This window comes from Oncorhynchus mykiss, chromosome 5 (genome assembly GCF_013265735.2).
Source record: "Oncorhynchus mykiss isolate Arlee chromosome 5, USDA_OmykA_1.1, whole genome shotgun sequence".
Lineage (NCBI taxonomy): Eukaryota > Metazoa > Chordata > Actinopteri > Salmoniformes > Salmonidae > Oncorhynchus > Oncorhynchus mykiss.
The window spans coordinates 19,561,687-19,586,859 of record NC_048569.1 but is presented as its reverse complement, the minus strand read 5'-3'; the positions used below and the strand labels follow the sequence as shown (position 1 = coordinate 19,586,859).

General features: G+C 41.3%; 1 protein-coding gene across 1 annotated transcript; it reads left to right on the top strand.

The window, feature by feature from the left end:
- The first annotated feature begins 6,543 nt into the window (after positions 1 to 6,543).
- On the top strand, positions 6,544 to 24,981 carry LOC110523382 (5'-AMP-activated protein kinase catalytic subunit alpha-1). Its single transcript, XM_021602044.2, has 9 exons — positions 6,544 to 7,052; positions 10,323 to 10,464; positions 15,635 to 15,728; positions 17,300 to 17,444; positions 17,676 to 17,763; positions 18,642 to 18,866; positions 19,246 to 19,765; positions 22,130 to 22,256; positions 22,503 to 24,981. The coding sequence occupies exons 1-9, from the start codon at positions 6,956 to 6,958 to the stop codon at positions 22,829 to 22,831; spliced, it is 1,767 nt and encodes a 588-aa protein (XP_021457719.2). The 5' UTR covers positions 6,544 to 6,955; the 3' UTR covers positions 22,832 to 24,981.
- Positions 24,982 to 25,173: the final 192 nt, after the last annotated feature.

Genomic DNA, 25,173 nt, shown 5'->3' with positions numbered 1-25,173 from the left:
GGTGGTGGTCTTTTTAATGTTCTTTTCTTATGACCACCAATATGATGCACTTTTTTCCTTATTTTTGCCAAAACCAAAGCAATTAAAGTTATTTGTTACACTGGCATATTTGTTCTTGGGTGGTTTGTTGTATGAATAATTCCACTATTGTAGGAAATATTCCCATCAAACACTGAAACCATCTTACCAGTTTTTCCTGTACTGTTTTTAGATTGAAGGGTATAGAGGTTTGATGCTGTAACTTTTAGGAATAGACAGTGTCATGACGTTGACCTCTGGGTATAGCAAGCCCCATCCCCGTCTCCCTGCCTCCCCCTTTCCTCCTTCAACTAGGTTGCTGTGGTCAGAGACGTCGTAAATTCCTGAGGATCTCCTCATGGACACACAGTATAGAGAGAGTACATTTTCATAGAGGACAAAGGAAATCCTTCCACCTCACAGAACTTGAGGTACGAACAAATTTCATGTTCCGGAGAAAGTATAAAAAATCGGTGAAGAATCCAGCTACGAACTGGTCTGTTTGTCACAACTTGGGGAAGCTCATGGGAGACAAGTGTGGCCACATTACAATAATGCTGTTTATATAATAGCCTCAGATATGAGGTTTACATCGAATTTTTGTATAAGATGAATGAGGGAGTATGATACCGTTTGTATAATTGTGTAATATGATTTTGGACTGTTTAATGAATAAAAATACAATTCCCTTTTGATTTGAACTAAATCAGAGGACCGCCCCTGAGCCCAGTTAGGGTCAGGCCTCCTGGGACAGCCCTTTTTTGGCCCTTCCGAATAAAACCCCCACTCGGGTTTTCAATCAGCAGACCAAGCTTACCTCAATTACGAGATGGCTAAAGGTTGCAGACCATGATTCTCTCAATCAAGGGAGGACAAAAGGTTGCAGACCGTTGCTGAATCTTTTAACCATACCACGTGGTTAAACTCTTAGACTATCGATACCGACAGAATAAGAACAAGTCTTTGATATTAATTACTAGTCTGCAGCTAGGAATTTGGTATCATTGAACGGGAAGAACGACAACCGCCGAAACATCCACTCTATAACGAAATGAATGAATGTCGCTGAACTATCCACTATAACCACCAGAAGGAGAGTGACGGACAAACAAACTTTTCACTAGCGATCAAGACGACACACTGCGCGTAAATATATATATATTGATTGCAATTGTTCCCGAATGAGTGAGCGTTCATGTGCAAGGGATTAGCATTTCAATTGTTATAATTATCACTGTAGTGACGTCTTAGTCGACCCCCACTTCCCCTTTTGTCTAACAAACCGCCATACCGGTTTAGCCCACTAGGGCACATTCCCCTATCATTTCTTGAAACCACATTTACCTTGTTTGTTTATGCATTTCTGTGAATTACTTAGTTAGTAATAAATAAATTATTTAAGACAATTGATGTATGGATGACTCATAGTGAAGACTCGGTTTGTGCAGATAACTAACAATTTACGATGTTTGGAATGAAACTAACGTGAGGTAAAGTAAATAATTCATTAATTCGAAGACTAATTGATCAGATAAAATATCTGAAAAGTTATTTTAGGAAATTATAACTTTAATCTGAATATTTTTCCTTGGTGCTCCGACTTCCTAGTTAATTACATTTACATGATTAATCTGTTGATCGCGTAATACTAATTACAGTTTATCAAAGATTCTCTATGTCTTCAGTTTAATGATAGTAAAGCCACGACAACAGGATTCCCTTATGTGTTTAATTAACATAAACATAATGGACATGGATTTGGTTATTGTAAGTCTAAAACATGTTTTAATGCATTTTTATTTAGTTTTAATCCTATTTATAGTTACTGTAGCCCCAGAGTATGACTGTTACAGTAATTTACGTAGAGAAATAATAACAGGCACTGTAAAATGGTTCTATCAGTGCTTGACTTGGCCCGGAGCTGTCCGGAGCGCCATACCTGCACTACATGTTTTTGGGGAATTGTGTACCGGCTCCTCTATAAAAACAAAGCAGCCTATAGCCGGCCCAAATTCACACACTGACGCAAAGTTTATTTGCCTCTAGTCTGTAAATCTGTGTGACTGTAGGTTTGTTCGAGATTGTGCAGATTTAAAATTTGAAAATGTCAAATTAGGGTTTGTAAAGTCATGGAAATGAGTTGCATAATTGTTTTATATTTATTTATTTATTTTTTTAGGGGATGGATCAGCTTTAATATTGCAGATTGTTGCTTCCATCAGTGTAATTATCTGCCACATTTCCAATGGGGGGGGGTGTATGTATGTATGTATGTATGTATGTATGTATATATATATGCACTGCCATTCAAAAGTTTGGGGTTACTTAGAAATGTCCTTGTTTTTGAAAGAAAAGCATCTTTTTTTTGTCAGTTTAAAATAAGTAGATCAGAAATACAGTGTAGACATTGTTAATGTTGTAATTGACTATTGTAGTTGGAAATGGCAGATTAAAAAAATAAATGATGGACTAACTACAGCGTTGTACGAGATCTTCAGTTTCTTGGCAATTTCTTGCATGGATAGCTTTAACTTCTCAGAACAAGAAATAGACTGACAAGTTTCAGAAGAAAGTTATTTGTTGTTGGCCATTTTGAGCCTGTAATTGAACCCACATGCTGCCGCTCCAGATACTCAACTAGTCTAAATAAGGCCAGTTTTATTGCTTCTTTAATCAGGACAACAGTTTTCAGCTATGCTAACATAATTGCAAAAAGGTTTTCTAATGATCAGTTAGCCTTTTAAAATGATCATCTTGGATTAGCTGACACAACATGAAATTGGAACACAGGAGTGATGGTTGCTCATAATGAGCCTACGTAGATATTCCATAACAAATCTGCAGTTTCCAGCTACAATAGTCATTTACAACATTTACAATGTCTGCATTATATTTCTGATCAATTTGATGTTATTTTATACTGCTTGCTTCTGGGGAATTATGTTAATCTTTCGGAACAATTTGGATACAGAGGGAATACACTAACAAGCACAGCACACTAACGAGGGAATCTGATGGGACGAAAACCACCGTAAGCACTTGTGTAATTAAAATAATAATCAGTGCTCCATGTAAACACCTGCCACTGCTGCTCCACCACGCCATAGGCTACCTTTAGCCCTGGTGCTCTACTACGCCATAGGCTGCCTTTAGCCCTGGTGCTCTACTACGCCATAGGCTGCCTTTAGCCCTGGTGCTCTACTACGCCATAGGCTGCCTTTAGCCCTGGTGCTCTACTACGCCATAGGCTGCCTTTAGCCCTGGTGCTCTACTTCGCCATAGGCTGCCTTTAGCCCTGGTGCTCTACTACGCCATAGGCTGCCTTTAGCCCTGGTGCTCTACTACGCCATAGGCTGCCTTTCGCCCTGGTGCTCTACTACGCCATAGGCTGCCTTTAGCCCTGGTGCTCTACTTCGCCATAGGCTGCCTTTAGCCCTGGTGCTCTACTACGTCATAGGCTGCCTTTAGCCCTGGTGCTCTACTACGCCATAGGCTGCCTTTAGCCCTGGTGCTCTACTACGCCATAGGCTGCCTTTAGCCCTGGTGCTCTACTACGCCATAGGCTGCCTTTAGCCCTGGTGCTCTACTACGCCATAGGCTGCCTTTAGCCCTGGTGCTCTACTACGCCATAGGCTGCCTTTAGCCCTGGTGCTCTACTACGCCATAGGCTGCCTTTAGCCCTGGTGTTCCACTACGCCATAGGCTGCCTTTAGCCCTGGTGCTCTACTACGCCATAGGCTGCCTTTAGCCCTGGTGCTCTACTACGCCATAGGCTGCCTTTCGCCCTGGTGCTCTACTACGCCATAGGCTGCCTTTAGCCCTGGTGCTCTACTACGCCATAGGCTGCCTTTAGCCCTGGTGCTCTACTTCGCCATAGGCTGCCTTTAGCCCTGGTGCTCTACTTCGCCATAGGCTGCCTTTAGCCCTGGTGCTCTTGTTAAGTGCTTTGCTTTGTCACTGTTCCCTGTCTATGATATTAAATTGGGAAAGTCAATAAAGTAGTATCTGTATCTATACTCCAAATGGCACATCTCCAACAGCTACATCTTATAGCTGCATCCTATAGGCCTGTGTGATAGTATCCTGATAAACATAGACTTACAGATGTGTACTGTCTATTGCTACTGCTGCAATTTTCTCAGAGCTTGCGTCCGTCTAAAGCAGTGTTTCATCACAGGTTTTTCCCCGACTGACAGTCTAGACCGACTAGAGAAACACTTCAAACACTTTAAAACATCAATGCTGTCTGTCTGTCTGGTTGCAGCCTGGTCTGGTCTGATTCCCTGTGGCAGGTACCCTGCTGTGTGGTGGAAATGCAATATCCGGGGCTCCCAACAACCCCCCCCCCTCCCTCATCCTCAACCTCTATCTTTGCTCTCTTTCTATTAATTATTTCTATCGTTCCAGGCTTTCAAGAACACCCCTCCCTCAACCCCTCTTTCTCTTGTCTTGCTTTCTTTCTATGATCAATCTAGGCTTTCACCGTTCCTTCCTCATCAACCTCTCTCTCTTCTTTCTCTCTTCTTTCTTTTCTCTCTCTGTCTCTCTCTAATCCAGGGTCAGTCCTACTGAGCTTCAAAGCACAACATTATTAGGCATGATTGAGAGAGCAACGGATTAAAGGTCTTCCTCTCCTCCTCCGTACAGTGAAAAGACTGTCAATCATACATTTCTGGCTTTAATTTCTCACTGTTGCACACTCCTTTGCTCTCGCATTTTATCTTTATCCATCCATCCATCCATCATTCAACTATTTATAATGTGACACCACCGGGTGGCACCCTACTCCCTAAGGGTTCTGGTCAAAAGTAGTGCACTATGTAGGGAATAGAGTGCCGTTTGGGATGAAGTCCCTGTTTGGAAAGGAAATGATGCATGATGCAATCACTATTAGTAGTCCTGCCTGAGGCTTATCTGTGTCTGGCTGTGACCTTTATTCTATGCTAAATAGTTCCACTCTCAGGCCTCCCTCTCCTCCCTGGAAATACACTGACATCTACTGGAGACACACAGCAATGGTTGAACAAATGCTGTTTCACGTTTCTAATCAACTCACTGTTTGAGTTTGACTGTCATCTTGTGGCTGCAAAGTAGACATGTGCATGAGTCAGACTCATACCATATACAGTCATTGGTCAGACTGATTATTGATCCGTGATTATCACTTAGATGATAAGAGGGGGAATATGTTTTAAGGTTTTATTCTACAACATTTGTACAATAGTCTACATTGCAGGGGCCAGGGCCCCTTAGCCCAGATTACTTGTTTTATGCACACACACCCACATACATACACAGGGGTGGGGGAAAATACCCAATTGTCATACATGATTTAAGGTCAAGATAACTCAATAGAAAAGGATCAGAGGCATTTGGGATGACCAGGGATGTTCTCTTGATAAGTGTGTGAATTTGGCAATTTCCTCTCCTGCTAAAAATTTTAAAGTGTAAGGAATACTTTGGGTGTCAGAGAAATTTATGGATTAAAAAGTAAAATATTTTCTTTAGGAATGTAGTGAAGTATAAGTAAAAGTTGTGAAAAATATAAATAGTAAATTATAGATACCCCAAAAAACGACTTAAGTAGTACTTTAAAGTATTTTTACTTACAGTGCATTTGGAAAGTTTTCAGACCCCTTCCCTTTTCCACATTTTGTTACATTACAGCCTTAATTCTAAAATTGATTAAATTATTTGTTTTACTCATCAAACTACACACAATACCCCATAAGGACAATGCGAAAACAGGTTTGTATTTTTGCAAATTTATTACAAATCAAAAACAGATAGCTTATTTACATAAGTATTCAGACCCATTGCTATGAGACTGGAAATTCAGCTCAGGTACATCCTGGAAACAGATCTGGGGAAGGGTATCAAAAAAATTCTGCAGCATTGAAAGTCCCCAAGAACACAGTGGCCTCCATCATTCTTAAATGGAAGAAGTTTGGTACCACAAAGACTCTTCCTAGAGCTGGCCGCCAGGCCAAACTGAGCAATCAAGGGAGAAGGGCCTTGGTCAGGGAGATGAACAAGAACCCGATGGTTACTCGGACAGATTTCCTCTGTGGAGATGGGTGAACCTTCCAAAAGGACAACCATCTCTGCAGCACTCCACCAATCAGGCCTTTATCGTAGAGTGGCCAGATGGAAGCCACTCCTTTCTGTAAAAGGCACATGACAGCCCTCTTGGAGTTTGCTAAAAAGGCACCTAAATTACTCTGACCATGAGAAACAATATTCTCTGGTCTGATGAAACCAAGATTGAACTCTTTGACCTGAATGCCAAGCGTCACATTTGGAGGAAACCTGGCACCATCCCTACGGGCATATTTCAGTTTTTATTTTCTATACATTTGCAAAAATTTGTAAAAACCTGTTTTTGCTTTGTCATTATTGGTTATTGTGTGTAGATTCATGAAAAATAATTACAATTTAATCAATTTTAGAATAAGGCTGTAACAAAACAAAATGTGGAGAAAGTCAAGGAGTCTGAATACTTTCTGAATGCACTGTAAGGACTTTACACCACTGCAAATACACACAGTTTGACAGCAATTTGTCTAGACTTTTATTTTGAAAATCCACTTCAACTCGTCCCAATGATGACACGGAAGAGTATTTTTTTTCCACGACCCTTCGCAATCGCAGAGTTTTCTAGTTACCGCAGTCACAAAGTCAATTTAGCTATATCGCAAAAAGGTATAAAAACAGAAATGTGCTTTTTGGTCTTAATTTCAGGTTAGGCTATGGCATAGTAGTGTGGTTAAGTTTAGGTTTTAAATCAGATATTTAGAAGGTACATTGTAGAAATAGGCGGGGTGTATCTATTTGTGGCTGTGGTATCTAGTGTCGATCCAGTCGCAGTTGCTTGCTCGCTTCTGCTCACAGCAACATAAGCACAGAACAGCATCAAGGCTTGGTCACTGCGGGAAAGATGGCGACGGATAAACAGAAACATGAAGGCAGAGTAAAAATTGGACACTATATTCTCGGAGACACACTTGGGGTGGGGACGTTCGGGAAAGTTAAAGGTAAGGGTCTTGACTTTTCAAGTTTCGACCAGATACCCGCGAGACGATGGGATTTCTCGCACTTGTTGGCCGCTAAACTTAGCGAGCTAGGCTACGGTTAGCTGTTTGATTTTAGAGCCTGGCTGAGTTAGCTAGCCGGTGTACATTTTAATCTATCAAAAGATAGTGCTTTGTCATGTTCTAACTAGTAAGCTTGCTAGCCAGCTAGTTATGTGGTCGAATGACAGAACTTAAACTAACCAAGTTTACTTGATAGTTGGCCAACTAGAATAGTCTCCGCTCAAATTGCTAACCTATGCTAAGTTAAATTAGTGGTTTCTCAAGCCTGCTTCAGCTAACTAGTTCAATCAAATCAAACTGACCAGCTAACGTTAGTCGTGATTACCCCCCCCCCCCCCCCCCCCAAAAAAAAAAAATAATAATAATAATGGAAGTGTCTTTGATGGAAGCCATACATACGTAACTATATTGCACCTGGCTGAATTATTAATGAGGACATATAACGTCGTTACACATACCCTTCCACCCCTCAACACCACATCCCAGTACTATAGTAGTGTTGACATTAGCCATTGTTTATCCTCAACAGGGTGGAACATTGTCCCTGGGTTGCACACAATCTACACCATGTCAAAATCATTTCTAATGTCATATAACCTAAAATGATTAACGTTGATTAACGTTATGTCTAAACTTTAAGTAGAGGACCAAACTGACTTGTATAGCCTAGCTGCAAGGCAATCATCTGTTAGGCCCGTTTCAAACTAGAAAAAGGTACATTTCCTTGGTATTTGAAAAGACTGTTAATATCTTTACTACTTTCTCCCAGTGGTCAGAATTGAACACACTGCACATTGGGCTATTTACTCCATGGTTATATTCTAGGTGACTACCTGCTGGTTAATACATCACCAGCATAACAGTTTAATCAATAGCAGCTATTTGTACACGCCCCCTTCCCTCACTCATTCTCATTTCCCTCTGTTCAGTCCTGTCTAATACATTTTCACTTGTTCTTCTGACCAGTTTTTAGGTCGGCCTATATTTGCTTACATTTGGCATTGAACCATTGTGTAGGCTACACAGTAATTTACATCCGTAAACTGATATAAACATAGGCCTATAAACCATGCGAAATAAGACCTTCTGCTTCTGCTGTTTCCTTCTGCTGTTAACCACAGTAGTTGCATTGCAAGTGTCATTCTGCTGTTAACCACAGTGTTGCATTGCATGTGTCATTGTGTAGCAGTTTGGGGCTGATAAGAAACCAGACATAAAAACAATCTTATTACAGTATTTCCTAACTCTTCCTCTCTCTCAATTCAATTCAAGTGTCTTTATTGGCATGGGAAACATGTTAACATTGCCAAAGCAAGTGAGGTAGATAATATACAAAAGTGAAATAAACAATAAAAATTAACCGTAAACATTACACATACAGAAGTTTCAAAACAATAAAGACATTAAAAATGTCATATATATATATATACATTGTTACAACACTGTGTGTGTGTATATATAGTGTTGTAACAATGTGTGTGTGTGTGTATATATATATATACATACATACATACATACATACAGTTACAACACTATATATATATATTACAGTGTTGTAACAATGTACAATGTTAAAGTACACAAGGGAAAATAAATAAGCATAAATATGGGTTGTATTTACAATGGTGTTTGTTCTTCACTGGTTGCCTATTTCTTGTGGCAAAAGGTCACAAATCTTGCTGCTGTGATGGCACACTGTGGAATTTCACCCAGTAGATATGAGAGTTTATCAAAATTGGATTTGTTTTCGAATTCTTTGTGGATCTGTGTAATCTGAGGGAAATATGTATCTCTGGTATGGTCATACGTTGGACAGGAGGTTAGGAAGTGCAGCTCAGTTTCCACCTCATTTTGTGGGCAGTGTGCACATAGCCTGTCTTCTCTTGAGAGCCAGGTCTGTCTATGGCGGCCTTTCTCAATAGCAAGGCTATGCTCACTAAGTCTGTACATAGTCAAAGCTTTCCTTAAGTTTGGGTCAGTCACAGTGGACAGGTATTCTGCCACTGTGTACTCTCTGTTTAGGGCCAAATAGCATTCTAGTTTGCTCAGTTTTTTTGTTAATTCATTCCAATGTGTCAAGTAATTATCTTTTTGTTTTCTCATGATTTGGTTGGGTCTAATTGTGCTGCTGACCTGGGGCTCTGTGGGGTGTGTTTGTGAACAGAGCCCCAGAACCAGCTTGCTTAGGGGACTCTTCTCCAGGTTCATCTCTCTGTAGGTGATGGCTTTGTTATGGAAGGTTTGGGAATCGCTTCCTTTTAGGTGGTTGTAGAATTTAACAGCTCTTTTCTGGATTTTGATAATAAGTGTGTATTGGTCTAATTCTGCTCTGCATGCATTATTTGGGGTTCTACGTTGTACACGGGGGATATTTTTGCAGAATTCTGCATGCAGAGTCTCAATTTGGTGTTTGTGCCATTTTGTGAAGTCTTGGTTGGTGAGCGGACCCCAGACCTCACAACCGTAAAGGGCAATGGGCTCTATGACTGATTGTAGCCAGATCCTAATTGGTATGTTGAAATGTATGTTCCTTTTTATGGCATAGAATGCCCTTCTTGCCTTGTCTCTCAGATCGTTCACAGCTTTGTGGAAGTTACCTGTGGCGCTGATGTTTAGGCCAAGGTATGTATAGTTTTTTGTGTGCTCTAGGGCAATGGTGTCTAGACGGAATTTGTATTTGTGGTCCTGGCGACTGGACCTTTTTTGGAACACCATTATTTTTGGTCTTACTGAGATTTACTGTCAGGGCCCAGGTCTGACAGATTCTGTGCAGAAGATCTAGGTGCTGCTGTAGGCCCTCCTTGGTTGGTGACAGAAGCACCAGATCATCAGCAAACAGTAGACATTTGACTTCGGATTCTAGTAGGGTGAGGCCGGGTGCTGCAGACTTTTCTAGTGCCCGCGCCAATTCGTTGATATATATGTTGAAGAGGGTGGGGCTTAAGCTGCATCCCTGTCTCACCCCACGACCCTGTGTGAAGAAATGTGTGTTTTTTGCCAATTTTAACCGCGCACTTGTTTGTGTACATGGATTTTTATAATGTTGTATGTTTTACCCCCAACACCACTTTCCATCAATTTGTATAGCAGACCCTCATGCCAAATTGAGTCGAAGGCTTTTTTGAAATCAACAAAGCATGAGAAGACTTTCCCTCTCTCTCTCTCTCATGCCCTCTCTCTCTCTCTCTTACCCGCTCCCCCCCTCTATAGTGGGGCAGCACGAGCTGACCAAACACCAGGTGGCTGTGAAGATCCTGAACAGACAGAAAATCCGCAGTTTGGATGTGGTGGGGAAGATCCGTAGAGAGATCCAGAACCTCAAGCTCTTCAGGCATCCGCACATCATCAAGCTGTAAGTCTAGAATACATAGGGTTGAAAGGTGGGAACCCGGTTACCAGGATTTGTTGCCCAAAACCACTCCCTTTTCCCTGGATAACTAACTGTGCGAAACCGGTAAATTATAATAAATTATTTATATTAACAGCATGGCATGAAATGGAACTATATTAAATTATATTTGTGAAATGGAGCTGTTTAAAGTTATATGCTTCTCTATGGCCTCTGCATGATGAATCAACACTCAGGGTGTCAACTTTTTTTTGTGACAGGTAGGCCAACATTTACTGCAACATCCTATAATACAGTAATATAAAGACAGAATGTACGTCTAATTTACCCATCTATATCTGGCTTTCGGGGTCACCTTTTTTATTTTTTTGCAGCTAGAGTTTTAAAACGGCCTCAAATAATGTTGCTTTAAATCAGTACACGCGTGAGCTCGCTCTCTTTCTTTCTCTCTCTCTCATTAACTCCATTCAAATTGCATACAAAATAGATAATATGTTTTAGATTGATTATATAGATGTCCTAGCCTACCTCTTTCAGGTCATAAATTCAATGCAGCATTATCCTTATATTTAGCCAATAATAATGGGTTATGCATAATACGCTTCTAACTTGTAGCCGGTATCTAGCTCTTGGAAGGCCCTGCAGGAAAAGCTAGACTAGAATAGCTTGTTGGACATTATTTTGAATTTGTTATACCTATAGTATAGGTATAGTCTTTCTTGATTAATGTTAAATCCAGCAGCCAATAGAACTCACGGGTAGTTTTGAAAGAGTGAACGCGTGATGGCAGTAGGCTATGGCAGTTATTTATTGAGACCAATAACCATTCAATGTTCGTGAAGAGAAGCGAAAGCCTTCTGCATCTAATTCTAGTCCTATATTATTCAAGGATGTCATTAGAATGATGAGGACAACTAAACTTATTTAACTGTTGAAAACGAGGAAGGAATGAAGCAACAATAGAGCGGTAGGTAGGAAAATAACATTAAGGGAAATATTATAGAAGTTATAAAGCATCATGGATTGTCGTTTCTCTTTGCTTATTTCAGCTGTTCTGGCCATAATATGGACTTGGTCTTTTACCAATAGGGCTGTAATTCTGTATACCAACCCTACCTTTTCACAACTGATTGGCTGAAACGCATGAACCTTTCTGGCGCAGGCATTCCGCAAGCGACCCACCTCGACAACATCCAGTGAAATTGCAGAGCGCGAAATTCAAATGACAGAAATATAAATATTTAACATTCATGAAAATACAAGTGTCATACATCAAAATAAAGCTTAAGAAGTTTTAGGTTGTAGTTATTGTAGGAATTATGAAGCGTCGACTATTTCTCTCTAAACTATTTGTATTTCATATACCTTTGACTATTGGATGTTCTAATAGGTACTTTGGTATTGCCAACCTAATCTCGGGAGTTGATAGGCTTGAAGTCATTAACAGCGCTGTGATTCAAGCATTGCTAAGAGCTGCTCGCAAACACAGTAAAGTGCTCGTTGAATGAATGCTTACGAGCCTGCTGCTGCCTAACACCACTCAGTCAGACTGCTCTATCAAATATCAAATCATAGACTTACTTATAATAAACACACAGAAATACAAACCTTTGGTCATTAATATGGTCAAATCCTGAAACTATAATTTCGAAAACAAAACGTTTATTCTTTCAGTGAAATACACAGTTCGCAACGAGCCAGGCGGCCCAAACTGTTGCATATACCCTGACTCTGCTTACACAATTTCCCTTGTTAATATTGCCTGCTAACATGCATTTATTTTAACTAAATATGCAGGTTTAAAAAAATATATACTTCTGTGTATTGATTTTAAAATAGGCATTTGATGTGTATGGTTAGGTACATTTGTAAATCATCACCCGTTTGGCAAAGTTGAAGTAGGCTGTGATTCAATGATAAATTAACTGATTGATTATATACAACGCAGGACAAGCTAGTTAACCTAGTAATATCATCAACCATGTGTAGTTAACTAGCGATTATGAATACTTTTTTATGAGTTTAATGCTAGCTAGCAATTTACCTAAAACCTTACTTAAAAGGTCCTTTTGACACTGGACTCGCGTAATAGGTGGTCAGCCTGCAGTTTCCTCATGGATTGCAATGTAATCGTCCAAAAAGGCTGAATACCGATTTATGAAACTTTCCCTCTTTCTCACTTTTGATGGCACATTGTAGATCAGATGTCCACAGGCAGAAAGTGTACAATGTAATAATGTGCAATGTAGCCCAAATACAGTGGGGCAAAAAAGTATTTAGTCAGCCACCAATCGTGCAAGTTATCCCACTTAAAAAGATGAGAGGCCTGTAATTTTCATCATAGGTACACTTCAACGATGACAGACAAAATGAGAAGAAAAAAATCCAGAAAATCACATTGTAGGATTTTAAATAATTTATCTGCAAATTATGGTGGAAAATAAGTATTTGGTCACCTACAAACAAGCAAGATTTCTGGCTCTCACAGACCTGTAACTTCTTCTTTAAAAGGCTCCTCTGTCCTCCACTCGTTACCTGTATTAATGGCACCTGTTTGAACTTGTTATCAGTATAAAAGACACTTGTCCACAACCTCAAACAGTCACACTCCAAACTCCACTATGGCCAAGACCAAAGAGCTGTCAAAGGACACCAGAAACAAATTTTAGACCTGCACCAGACTGGGAAGACTGAATCTGCAATAGGTTAGCAGCTTGGTTTGAAGAAATCAACTGTGGGAGCAATTATTAGGAAATGGAAGACATAAAAGACCACTGATGATCTCCCTCGATCTGGGGCTCCACGCAAGATCTCACCCCGTGGGGTCAAAATGATCACAAGAACGGTGAGCAAAAATCCCAGAATCACACGCAGGGACCAAGTGAATGACCTGCAGAGAGCTGGGACCAAAGTAACAAAGCCTACCATCAGTAACACACTACGCCGCCAGGGACTCAAATCCTGCGTTGCCAGACGTGTCCCCCTGCTTAAGCCAGTACATGTCCAGGCCCATCTGAAGTTTGCTAGAGAGCATTTGGATGATCCAGAAGAAGATTGGGAGAATGTCATATGGTCAGATGAAACCAAAATATAACTTTTTGTTAAAAACTCGTGTTTGGAGGACATATATACTGAGTTGCATCCAAAGAACACCATACTTACTGTGAAGCATGGGGGTGGAAACATCATGCTTTGGGGCTGTTTTTCTGCAAAGGGACCAGGATGACTGGTCCATGTAAAATAAAGAATGAATGGGGCCATGTATCATGAGATTTTGAGTGAAAACCCCCTTCCATCAGCAAGATGAAGATGAAACGTGGCTGGGTCTTTCAGCATGACAATGATCCCAAACACACCGCCCGGGCTTCGTAAGTGGCTTCGTAAGAAGCATTTCAATGTCCTGGAGTGGCCTAGCCAGTCTCCATATCTCAACACAATAGAACATCTTTGGAGGGAGTTGAAAGTCTGTGTTGCCCAGCAACAGCCCCAAAACATCACTGCTCTAGAGGAGATCTGCATGGAGGAATGGGCCAAAATACCAGCAACAGTGTGAAAACCTTGTGAAGACTTACAGAAAACATTTGACCTCTGTCATTGCCAAAAAAGGGTATATAACAAAGTATTCAGAAACTTTTGTTATTGACCAAATACTTATTTTCCACCACAATTTGCAAATAAATTCATTACAAATCCTACAATGTGATTTTCTGGATTTTTTTTATTTGCCCCACTCTATATAACCTTTGTGTTGAACTTGACAGTAACACGTGTGAGCGGGATTATATCATTTTTTACTCTATGACCGTTTTTTTTGCACACATGTAACCTTGTGCTCTTGATCAATGTCTGCTATAGTGGCCACTATAATAGAGCAAAAATAGAATGCCTGTTTGTTTCATTCTATTTCTACTTTAAGATGTTTTCTCCCCAAGTGCAATATTTTGATGTGTGTGGTCACAAGCGTTCTATTATAAAGGCTGTCATGGCAAACTCCAATATTAGAGTATTTTTTCTTGTGCGTCATTTGCAGTAAGTCTAGGCAACAAATAACATTGGATTTCTTTCTTTAAATTTTTTGCTGTGATTTAGGTTCACATTAACCACTTATTTTACACAGAGACTGATTCGTATAGATCATATTATTTTTTTAATTAGTCAAAACCTGCATTTTAGTGCAAAAAAAAGTGTCACCTTTTTGGGTACTCACCAGTTTGCATCCCTGAACATTACATTCTCTGGCAACGGCTCTGGTGGAATTCCTGCAGTCAGCATGCCAATTGCACGCTCCTTCAACTTGAGACGTGTGACATTGTGTTGTGACTTAAGTGGTGGGTTTTATAGAGTAAGTCACACTTTCTTTTTATCTCTGCATCTATGCTACTCTCGCTACCTCTTCAAAAAGCATCTTGATTAAATGCAGAGTTTCCATGATTTATCTCATTGGTTATGAAGGGTCAGCTTTCCTCTGTTTCTGGCAGTTTTTTTAATTATGTATAACTAGTCCTATTACTATTCACTAAATGAAAAATCCCCTTACATGAGTTGTCTTCATGACCTGGCAGTGAGCTCATTGTGTAGGCCTAGTTGGGGCATTTCTGGGGGCCTGCTCCCTTGTGACTTGACCAGAATTTTTCCACTTTAAAAGGTCACCCCCCCGGAGTCAAGTTTTATACAACACTTGTGTGTTGATAACGTTGTTACCAGTATGTGGCACATGAGTGAAGAAATGTAGCGGTTTGCTCTAGTGAAGTAGGCCTATGTTTAACATGTTGAAGTGTTCCATGGCATGTGGCCAGCCTCCCTCACACCATCTAGTCATTGAAACCAATGGCCCACAAAGGAGTTTTACTGCCTCTAGGTTAAGAATCATTTATTGGCTTTTGAGTGGATTAATCTGTCCTTAAACACCTGCCTCTTATTCTCAGATGTTATATTGCAATTATCTTCCATTTTATTGCTGTGGTAAAGCTGAAATATAGCTGTTTAAAAAATAGGTTTGTCAAAGTTAGGCGATCCTTAACTGTTTTTGTCTGGTGTTTGAGTAGGGCCCAGAGTAAATTATAATTAAAACATTTAAAAAAAAAATCCTGATCAGATTGGTCAGGGAAATCTCTTGGTACAATCATGACAAGCCTATTTTGTGTGTGTGACTGTTTTTCCTGTGGGGCTGTAGGTACCAGGTGATCAGCACCCCAACAGACATCTTTATGGTGATGGAGTATGTGTCTGGAGGAGAGCTCTTTGACTACATCTGCAAAAATGGAAAGGTAAGGCCCACCACAGTGTCCGATTTCAAAAAGGCTTTACAGCGAAAGTACACCATATGATTATGTTAGGTCAGCACCTAGTCACAGAAAAACAGCAATTTTTCCAGCCAAAGAGAGGGGTCACAAAAAGCAGAAATAGAGAGAAAATTAATCACTTACCTTTGCTGATCTTCATCAGATGACACTCATAGGACTTCATGTTACACAGTACATGTATGTTTTGTTCGATAAAGTTGATATTTATATCCAAAAATCTGTTTATATTGGCGCGTTATGTTCAGTAATGTTTCGCTTCCAAAACATCCAGTGATTTTGCAAAGAGCCACATCAATTTACAGAAATACTCATCATACATGTTGATGAAAATACAAGTGTTATACATGGAATTCAAGATATACTTCTTCTTAATGCAACCGCTGTGTCAGATTTCAAAAAAGCTCTACGGAAAAAGCATACCATGCAATAATCTGAGTACAGCGCTCAGAGACCAAAACAAGCCATACAGATACCCGCCATGTTGTGGAGTCAACAGAAGTCAGAAATAGCATTATAAATATTCACTTACCTTTGATCTTCATCAGAATGCACTCCAAGGAATCCCAGTTCCACAATAAATGTTTGTTTTGTTGGATAAAGTCCATTTATGTCCAAATACCTCCTTTTTGTTCGCACGTTTAGTTCACAAATCCAAATTCATGAGGCGCAGACACTTAGTTCAGATGACAGTTCCAGTACAGTTCGTAGAAACATGTCAAATGATGTATAGAATCAATCTTTAGGAAGTTTTTATCATAAATCTTCAATAATATTCCAACCGGACAATTCCTTTGTCTTTAGAAAGGAAAGGGAACGCAGCTAACTCTCACGGTGCGCGTGAGACTGAGCTCATGGCATTCTGCCAGACACTTGACTCAAACTGCTCTTATTCTCTCCCCCTTCACAGTAGAAGCCTGAAACAGGTTCTAAAGACTGTTGACATCTAGTGGAAGCCTTAGGATTTCAGATTTCCCACTTCCTGGTTGGATTTTTTCTCTGGTTTTTGCCTGCCATATAAGTTATGTTATAATCACAGACATCATTCAAACAGTTTTAGAAACTTCAGTGTTTTCTGTCCAAATCTACTAATAATATATATCTTAGCTTCTGGGTCTGAGCAGGCAGTTTACTCTGGGCACCTTATTCATCCAAGCTACTCAATACTCCCCCAACGCCATAATAAGTTAAACCTATCTGTTACAATTAACTGTTGTTTTGGATTGTGGGTAGTATTTTGCTCACCTGAATATTAATGGCTTAGGTAATTATCTATCTATTGTCAGGCTAGTATAATGGTCATGGTATAACCTGCCTCTTGTATGGACTACCCCCATCCTTCTGTATACAAACATATATCACAACTCTCTCTACACTGCATTCTTTCTAAGTGGTTTTTGAGGACTACTAAATCATTCAAGCAAAGTCGCTGACCAAATATCCAGAGTGGTTACTTACAATACTGATATAGACACTGAATGGACATATCTCACCTCGTGTGTTCTGTGTGTCTGCATTTCGTGTGTGTGTGTCTCCAGTTGGATGAGAAGGAGAGCCGTCGTCTGTTCCAGCAGATCATTTCCGCAGTAGACTACTGCCACAGACACATGGTGGTGCACAGAGACCTGAAGCCTGAGAACGTCCTGCTGGACGCACAGATGAACGCCAAGATCGCGGACTTTGGTAAGTCACTGCCACCCTCAACCCTAACCCCACACAAACTAAGCAGCAGCTTTCTACACCTATACCTGATTTACACTTCAAAATCGAGCCACATCTAACTGTACTGGGTTGGCTTGGTCTATCTGCCATAGTTACTGGAAAGGGTCTGAAATGACACCCCATTTCCTATATAGTGCTCTACCTTTGGACACAAACACATAATTATGTGATGTTGTCTTGTGTTTTCTGTAGGTTTGTCAAACATGATGTCCGATGGAGAGTTTCTGAGGACAAGTTGTGGTTCTCCGAACTACGCTGCCCCTGAAGTCATCTCTGGAAGGTAGTCTTGTCCTCTCCTTTTCACACTAAAACTATGGTAGACATGATGGGGAATGTGCTAATGTATACAAAGACCGCTGTTACATTTCAATAAGGAACACCGTTCATGTTAAAAGGACTGATCAATTTCACACACAACGTTTAATTAAAATGATTTATATTTCTTTTTTTATGAACTGTCTGGGTCTCAACTTACTGTCGAGTTAGAATAATAGAATACACAAGGTGCAATAAAGAAATTTGGTTGTGCATCATCAGTCATTCAATTAGCCCATGTCAGCTAAAATATTTTAGATTGGTAAGTTAGACTAGCGGCCAGCTAACTAAACTTGTAGTAAGCATGGTCGAATTACCGACCGGGGTGGGGCCCATTGATCATCAGTTTATCATATAAAAACTACAAACATGGGCCACCGAATGGCGCAGCATCGTGGTGCTAGAGGCTTCACTACAGACCCAGGTTCGATACCAGAACAATTGGCCAGTGTCGTCCGGGTTAGGGGGGGGGGGGGGGGGGGGTGTGGCCGGCTGGGATTTGTCCCATCACGCTCTAGCGACTTCTTGTGGCGGGCTGGGCACCTACAAGCTGACGTCAGTCGCCAGCTGGACAGTGTTTCCTCCAACACATTGGTGCGGCTGGCTTCCAGGTTAAGCGAGCAGTGTGTCAAGAAGCAGTGCGGCTTGGCAGGGTCGTGTTTCAGAGGATGCGTGGCTCTCGACCTTCGCCTCTCCCAAGTCCGTTGGGGTGTGGTGTTGGTACATAGATCCACTGCGGCCCCTCATGAGTTCAGTTTTTTTGTGGCTCCCCACCCCCATCAAAGTTGCCCGTACCTGATCTAAAGGGATTCATCAATGTTTGATTGACCTGTTTCCTCCCAGGTTATATGCAGGTCCTGAGGTGGACATCTGGAGCAGTGGGGTGATCCTGTATGCCCTGCTGTGTGGGACGCTGCCCTTCGATGACGACCATGTGCCAACGCTCTTCAAGAAGATCTGTGACGGGATCTTCTTCACTCCTCAGTACCTGAACCCCTCTGTCGCCGCCCTGCTCAAACACATGCTGCAGGTGGATCCCATGAAGAGAGCCACCATCAAAGAGATCCGGTAAGAAGGGGCAAGTGTTCAACTTCGCCTAAATGCATTCCATTCAAATACAAAGTGTATTTAAACACCTGAATACACTCTGCAGTAGAATAATGTAAGGTAAAATACATTGAAAACTCAAATTAAATTGCTCCACATTAAACTGTAACTGAGGTTTCATGCTGTACTACCTATCATGGGTGGAAAACTCCTGTCCTGGGGAAGCTCCTGCCTTCTCTGTGCAGGGTTTAGTTCCAGCACTAACAAAGTGAACCCACCCCCCCCCTGGTCAACACATTATCTAGCTGCCCTGTTAAGAAAAAAAAGATTTTCCTATGGGATAAAAGACTAGTTTGACCCTGACTTTAACCATGCTCTATCTTCCCTCCCCTCGCCACAGAGAGGATGAATGGTTCAAAGAGGAGCTCCCCAAGTACTTGTTCCCAGAGGACCCGTCCTACAGCAACAACATGATTGATGACGAGGCCCTGAAGGAGGTGTGTGAGAAGTTTGAGTGCACTGAGGAAGAAATCCTGACTTGCTTGTACAGCCGCAACCACCATGACCCCCTGGCTGTGGCCTACCACCTCATCATCGACAACCGCCGCATCATGTCCGAGGCCAAGGACTTCTACCTGGCCTCCAGTCCCCCAGACTCCTTCTTGGACGATCAGCACCTGACCGCCTCTGCCGCGGCTGCCGCAGGCCTTAAGCCCCACCCCGAGCGCATGCAGCCATTCCTGGCAGTGGAGACCCCTCCCAGGCCGAGGCACACGCTGGATGAGCTGAACCCACAGAAATCGAAGCACCAGGGGGTGAGGCGGGCTAAGTGGCACCTGGGGATCAGGAGCCAGAGCAGGCCAAATGATATTATGTCTGAGGTGTGCCGGGCCATGAAGCAGCTGGACTACGAGTGGAAGGTGAGTGGAAGGGGAGGGAGAATCATAGAGAGTGGGGATGAGGATGGTGGGAAGGAAGAGTAGAAAGGGGAGGGAGAGTCTGAAGGAGTTGGTAAAGACGTCAGGTAGAAGTACACAGAAAACCATCAAGGGTTTCTCATGTCAAGGGATAGTGGGGAAATAAGGTATATTGAACAAAAATGTACGAAATCTGTTATGTTGGTTCAATGAGCTGAAGTAAAAGATCACAAATGTTCCATACGCACAAAAAACGTATTTCTCTAATTTTGTGCACAAATTTGTTTACATCCCTGTTAGTAAGCATTTATCCTTTTCCAACATAATTCATCCAGCTGACAGGTGTGGCATATCAAGAAGTTGATTAAACAGAATTATCATTAAAAAGGTGCACCATGTGCTGGGGACAATAAAAGGCCACTCTAAAATGTCACACAGATTTGTCACACAACACTATGTAACAGATGTCTCAAGTTTTGAGGGAGCGTGCAATGTCATGCTGACTGCAGGAATGTCCACCAAAGCTGTTACAAGATAATTTGTTAATTTCTCTACCGTAAGCTGCATCCAACATTGTTTTAGAGTATTTGGCAGTACGTCCAACTGGCCTCCCAACCGCAGACCATGTGTAACCACGCCAGCCCAGGACCTCCACATCTGGCTTCTTCACCTGCAGGATCGTCTGAGACCAGCCACCCGGACAGCTGATGAAACTGTGGGTTTGCACAACTGAAGAATTTCTGCACAGTCAGAAACTGTCTCAGGAAAGCTCATCTGCGTGCATTCGTCCTCACCAGGGTCTTCACCTGACTGCAGTTCGACGTCGTAACTGACTTCAGTGGGCAAATGCTCACCTTTTGATGACCACTGGCACGTTGGACAAGTGTGCCAATCCCGGTTTTAGCTGTACCAGGCAGATAGCAGACAGCGTTTATGGAGTCGTGTGGGCGAGTGGTTTGCTGATGTCATGGTTTGGGCAGGCATAAGCTACAGACGATGAATAAAATTACATTTCATCAATAGCAATTTTAATTCACAGCGCTACCGTGACGAGATCCTGAGCCCATTGTTATGCCATTTATCCGCCACCATCACCTCATGTTTCAGCATGATAATGCAAGACCCCATGTCACAAGGATCTGTAAACAATTCCTAGAAGCTGAAAATGTCCCAGTTCTTCCATGGCCTGCATACACACCAGACCTGTCACCCATTGAGCATTGGGATGCTTCATTCGTGTACAACGGCGTGTTCCAGTTCCCGCCATTATCCAGCAACTTTCTAACAGCCATTGAAGAGGAATGGGACAGCATTCCATAGGCCACAATCAATAGCCTGATCAACTGTATGCAAAGGAGATGTCGCGCTGCTTGAGGCAAATGGGGGTCACACCAGATACTGACTGACTGGTTTTCTGATCCACACCCCTACCTTTTTTGTAACGGTATCTGTGACCCACAGATGAATATCTGTATTCCCAGTCATGTGAAATCATAGATTGGGACCTAATGAACTGATTTCAATTGACTGATTTCCTTTTTATGTTTTTTTGTTAAAGTACTTGCCATTGTTAGTATTTTTCTGCTTGTTGTGCATTACTGGTTTTGTCAGGTTTAGTTCTACCTGACCTGGAATGGAATGGAATGCGGCTATTTCCTCCTTGGGTTCTATTTTAGTATGGCACAACTTTTCCACTATCAGCTGACTGACTCAATTTAAAAGTGTATCTTGAGGAAAAATGAGAGCAATTTATGAAGGAAATGCTCAGTTTCCTGTTTATCCTTCTCTTGCCCTGATAGATCGAAAGCAGCTATTTATGGTTTTATGTGTTTGGGTACACAGTAATAAAACATACTGAGCTTCATATACAGTCCCACAAAGTTAACCACTGTTCTGTCTAGACTGTAAAAGTTCTGATATGGTCATAGTGCTCTTGTAACATTGTTGCTTCCGTCCCTCTCATTGCCCCAACCTGGGACCCTCTGAACAAATGGACAATGTTCAATGTTCATCGTTACCTGTCGCACCCCAAAAGCCATGGAGCTTGCAGAGCAAGGGAAAAAAACTACTTCTAATAACCGATTGAAACATACTAGTGCACACCGCTAACTAGCTAGCCCTTTCACAGCGGCTACACACTTCGTAATCATTTTTGCTGTTATACAAAAGTTATCATTTTGATAACAAGAGGCAACATGTTCTAAACGGTCACTGAAGTCACTTAAATACAGATCACCACTGAAGCAGCTACAGGAGCCATATTTAAAAATGTAATGTTCTGTGCTGTATGTTATATCAAAAACATGTTATACCCAGCTTCTGACATCCAGTTGAATGCATCACTAATCTCCATATCCTCTTCCCCAGGTGGTGAATCCGTACTACCTGCGTGTAAAGAGGAAGAACCCAGTGACGGGCATGCAGACCAAGATGAGCCTTCAGCTCTACCAGGTGGACAGCAGGACCTACCTCCTGGACTTCCGTAGCATAGACAGTACGTCAATCTGGACTTAATGAGAACATGTCTAGAACTTGGAAGTGGTTTTCTACACTGCTGACTATGCCATCACAGAAAATTGCCTATAAAATATGAGGCTGAGTGGAATGCAAATCGACAGACTTCAAAATCGTTCATATTTTTTTGATCACCTTAAACATGTCACAGGTCTGTCTAGTAGCTTTTGGGTGTTTGGTTGCAACCACCTGTGTGTTTTAACATTCTCTTCCCTTCTCTCTGTAGATGACATGTTGGAGGCTAAATCTGGGACTGCCACTCCTCACCGGTCTGGGTCAGTGGGAAACTACCGCACGGCCCTTAAGAACGACACTGCTGAAGAGGGGGGGTCCCAAACCGAGGAGGCTAAGGACGACGCTACCCTGACCCCTGCCACCTCCATCCCTCCCACCCCCACCAAGGCCTCGGAGAGCTCCCTGGCCTCCTCGCTCACCTCCTCTGTTGACTCAACAGGAGGTGACCTCGCTCCGACGACAGTCTACCCGCGGCCCGGCAGCCACACCATTGAGTTTTTTGAGATGTGCGCCAATCTCATCAAGCTACTTGCACGATAGCTCACAATCAAGTCAAAACATTAGCCTTTTTTTCTCTCCGAGTGTCCTTATAAGCAATAAGCATACAACCGATTCATGGCTCAATTCATCCCCACCTCGGGCGGTTGAGCTGGCTAGGGTTGTTCCATGGCACTGATGATGCAGATTTGGTTTGCACCTACCCTGACTCACGGGGGGGGGGGGGGGGGGGGGGGGGGGGGGTTGGTTGTCAGAGCAGAGGTGCGGCGGGGTTTAGAGAACGTTGAATGACAATGACCAAACCACTTTATTATATTCATGATGACAGAATACTATTTTAGAGATGGTTTTACATTTTCACGATCATTTTAGTTGGCAGACGATGATTTCTTCCTCCTTTTAGATCACATTCCACCCTTACATATATAGGCTAAGTCTGAATGATACACTGAATTTGCTTTACTGTACTCACTGGGCTTTGTTGTCCTTTTTCCAGTAGAGAAAACAAAACCCCAAGTTTTTCTGTGCAGAAAAGAGAGCTATAGGGGGGGGGGGTAGGGTGGCTGAGGGGAAGGAGGCACTTTTGCTAAGTAGTTTTCTTATTTCTGTCCTGCTCTGTCTGTTTCTCTACAGTAGATGTCTGAGAACATGTGCAGAAAGACAGGAAGCTGAACTGCAGGCCTTTCAGGGTTAGCTGCACTGACCATAACAAGGGTTGTCGTGCCAACGATGCCCGTTGACTCACTGAGGAAGTGCAATGACCCTGTATATTTCTTACTCGATCGCGTCAGGTGGAAGAAAGGAGTTAGCACTTAATCCAAATTTTTGTTTAATGTTTTTTGTTAATTGAATTAAGACGTCCATGTTTTTTCTCATTATTGTAAAAAAATAAATGTTTGGATTTGTTTGTCCTCTACATTTTATATATAAATAAAAAATACATTTGGATATATTTATCAGTGCTTTAAGTGGGAATTGTAGATTATATTGAGAATTGATTATGGAGTGAAATCTTTCTTGAATTTTTTGCATTACGACTATTGCTGGATGACATTTTATTCCTTTTACTGCTTTCTTAAAATCAATTTCACTGTTTTTAATCAGTTATTCCTCACTATCTCCAAGAGTTCTTTGCTGTTAGTCAAAATGAGACGTACACTATCCTATACTTAATTCAAAAGTACTTTACCAATTTATCTTTGAGGTTGAGGGCTATATACATTTATACATCTGAATATCTCTTGACTGAGTGACATGCCTTTTAGCAGGATTTGATCAACATTCAGTTTGTACACATGCCTATTCATCGAGTTACACATTGAGAAATTGGGACCATTGAGTGGTGATTTGACACAAGTACATGTGCATGGACAATGTAAATTGATAAAGGAAACAATCACAACAACAATCATTTCACTTTTCTTGGCCCACAATAGATAACTTTGGATGTAAGTTTACATATTTTCCCAAACCTTACATTTATTTAATGTGCTCCTGGAGAATGTTTTTTTTTTTTTTTACATTTTATCTTGAGTGTCAAGACGGAGATTGAATGAGAGTTATTGTCACTTCGATTGCATCGTTCTGTTGGCTGCCTTATCATTATCAGTACTGTTGATCAGTTTTATATCAGTGAATATAAAAACATCTATCTACTTCTATCCTCTTATGTGGGGCTGGTATTGGTCTGAATAAATGACGCGATTGGATTGTGACTGCAAGGTCTAATTTGTAGACCAAATTATAATTAAAACATTTGTAGGACTAAAAACAAACTTTTTTTTTTTTGTTTTCAAAGACCGTTGCAAGTTGTATTCCAAATAATGCATACGGTGAATTGTGGGGTTGTTTGAAATAAGTTAGTGTGAGACCATGCTCTTCTAACGGCTTACTGAGGAAGTGCAATTGCCCTGTGTCTTTCTCTCTCAACCATGTTCTAACGGCTTATGATGTAAGTTGCACATTTGGTGAGTAGTTTTTCTCCTTTTGAGTGGGAGTGTTAAGAGCTGACTATTTGCAGGAGAAATCTCTTTAATTGTATTTGTATTAACTGCTTTAATTAAGAAATCTTGTTTTAATTTTATTTGGTGTGTAAAGGGACCTTCCTACTATAATGACCGTGTATCAAATGGACAGTCTGTTTAAATCATTTGTACACACAACTGCCTAATAAACAGCAAAATTGCACAGGTTTTCATGTCTTCCCTTGTTTCTGTTGGCATTGGAAAATGTGTAAAATAAAAAGTTAACATGGCTGCAAATATAAAACTGTTCCAGATTTAAAGAGTAGCAAAAGACCTGGAAGCATGTAAAGAATGTAGCTATGTAAAAATAAAAATAAAATGTATTGGTCACATACACATTTAGCTAGTTATTGCGGGTGT

Excerpts from the sequence above, each read along its gene's own strand:
- LOC110523382 (XM_021602044.2), top strand. The coding sequence starts at position 6,956 with ATGGCGACGGATAAACAGAAACATGAAGGCAGAGTAAAAATTGGACAC. Across the intron at positions 19,766-22,129 it reads AGCTGGACTACGAGTGGAAG|GTGGTGAATCCGTACTACCT; the intron begins GTGAGTGGAAGG and ends CCTCTTCCCCAG. Across the intron at positions 22,257-22,502 it reads GGACTTCCGTAGCATAGACA|ATGACATGTTGGAGGCTAAA; the intron begins GTACGTCAATCT and ends TTCTCTCTGTAG.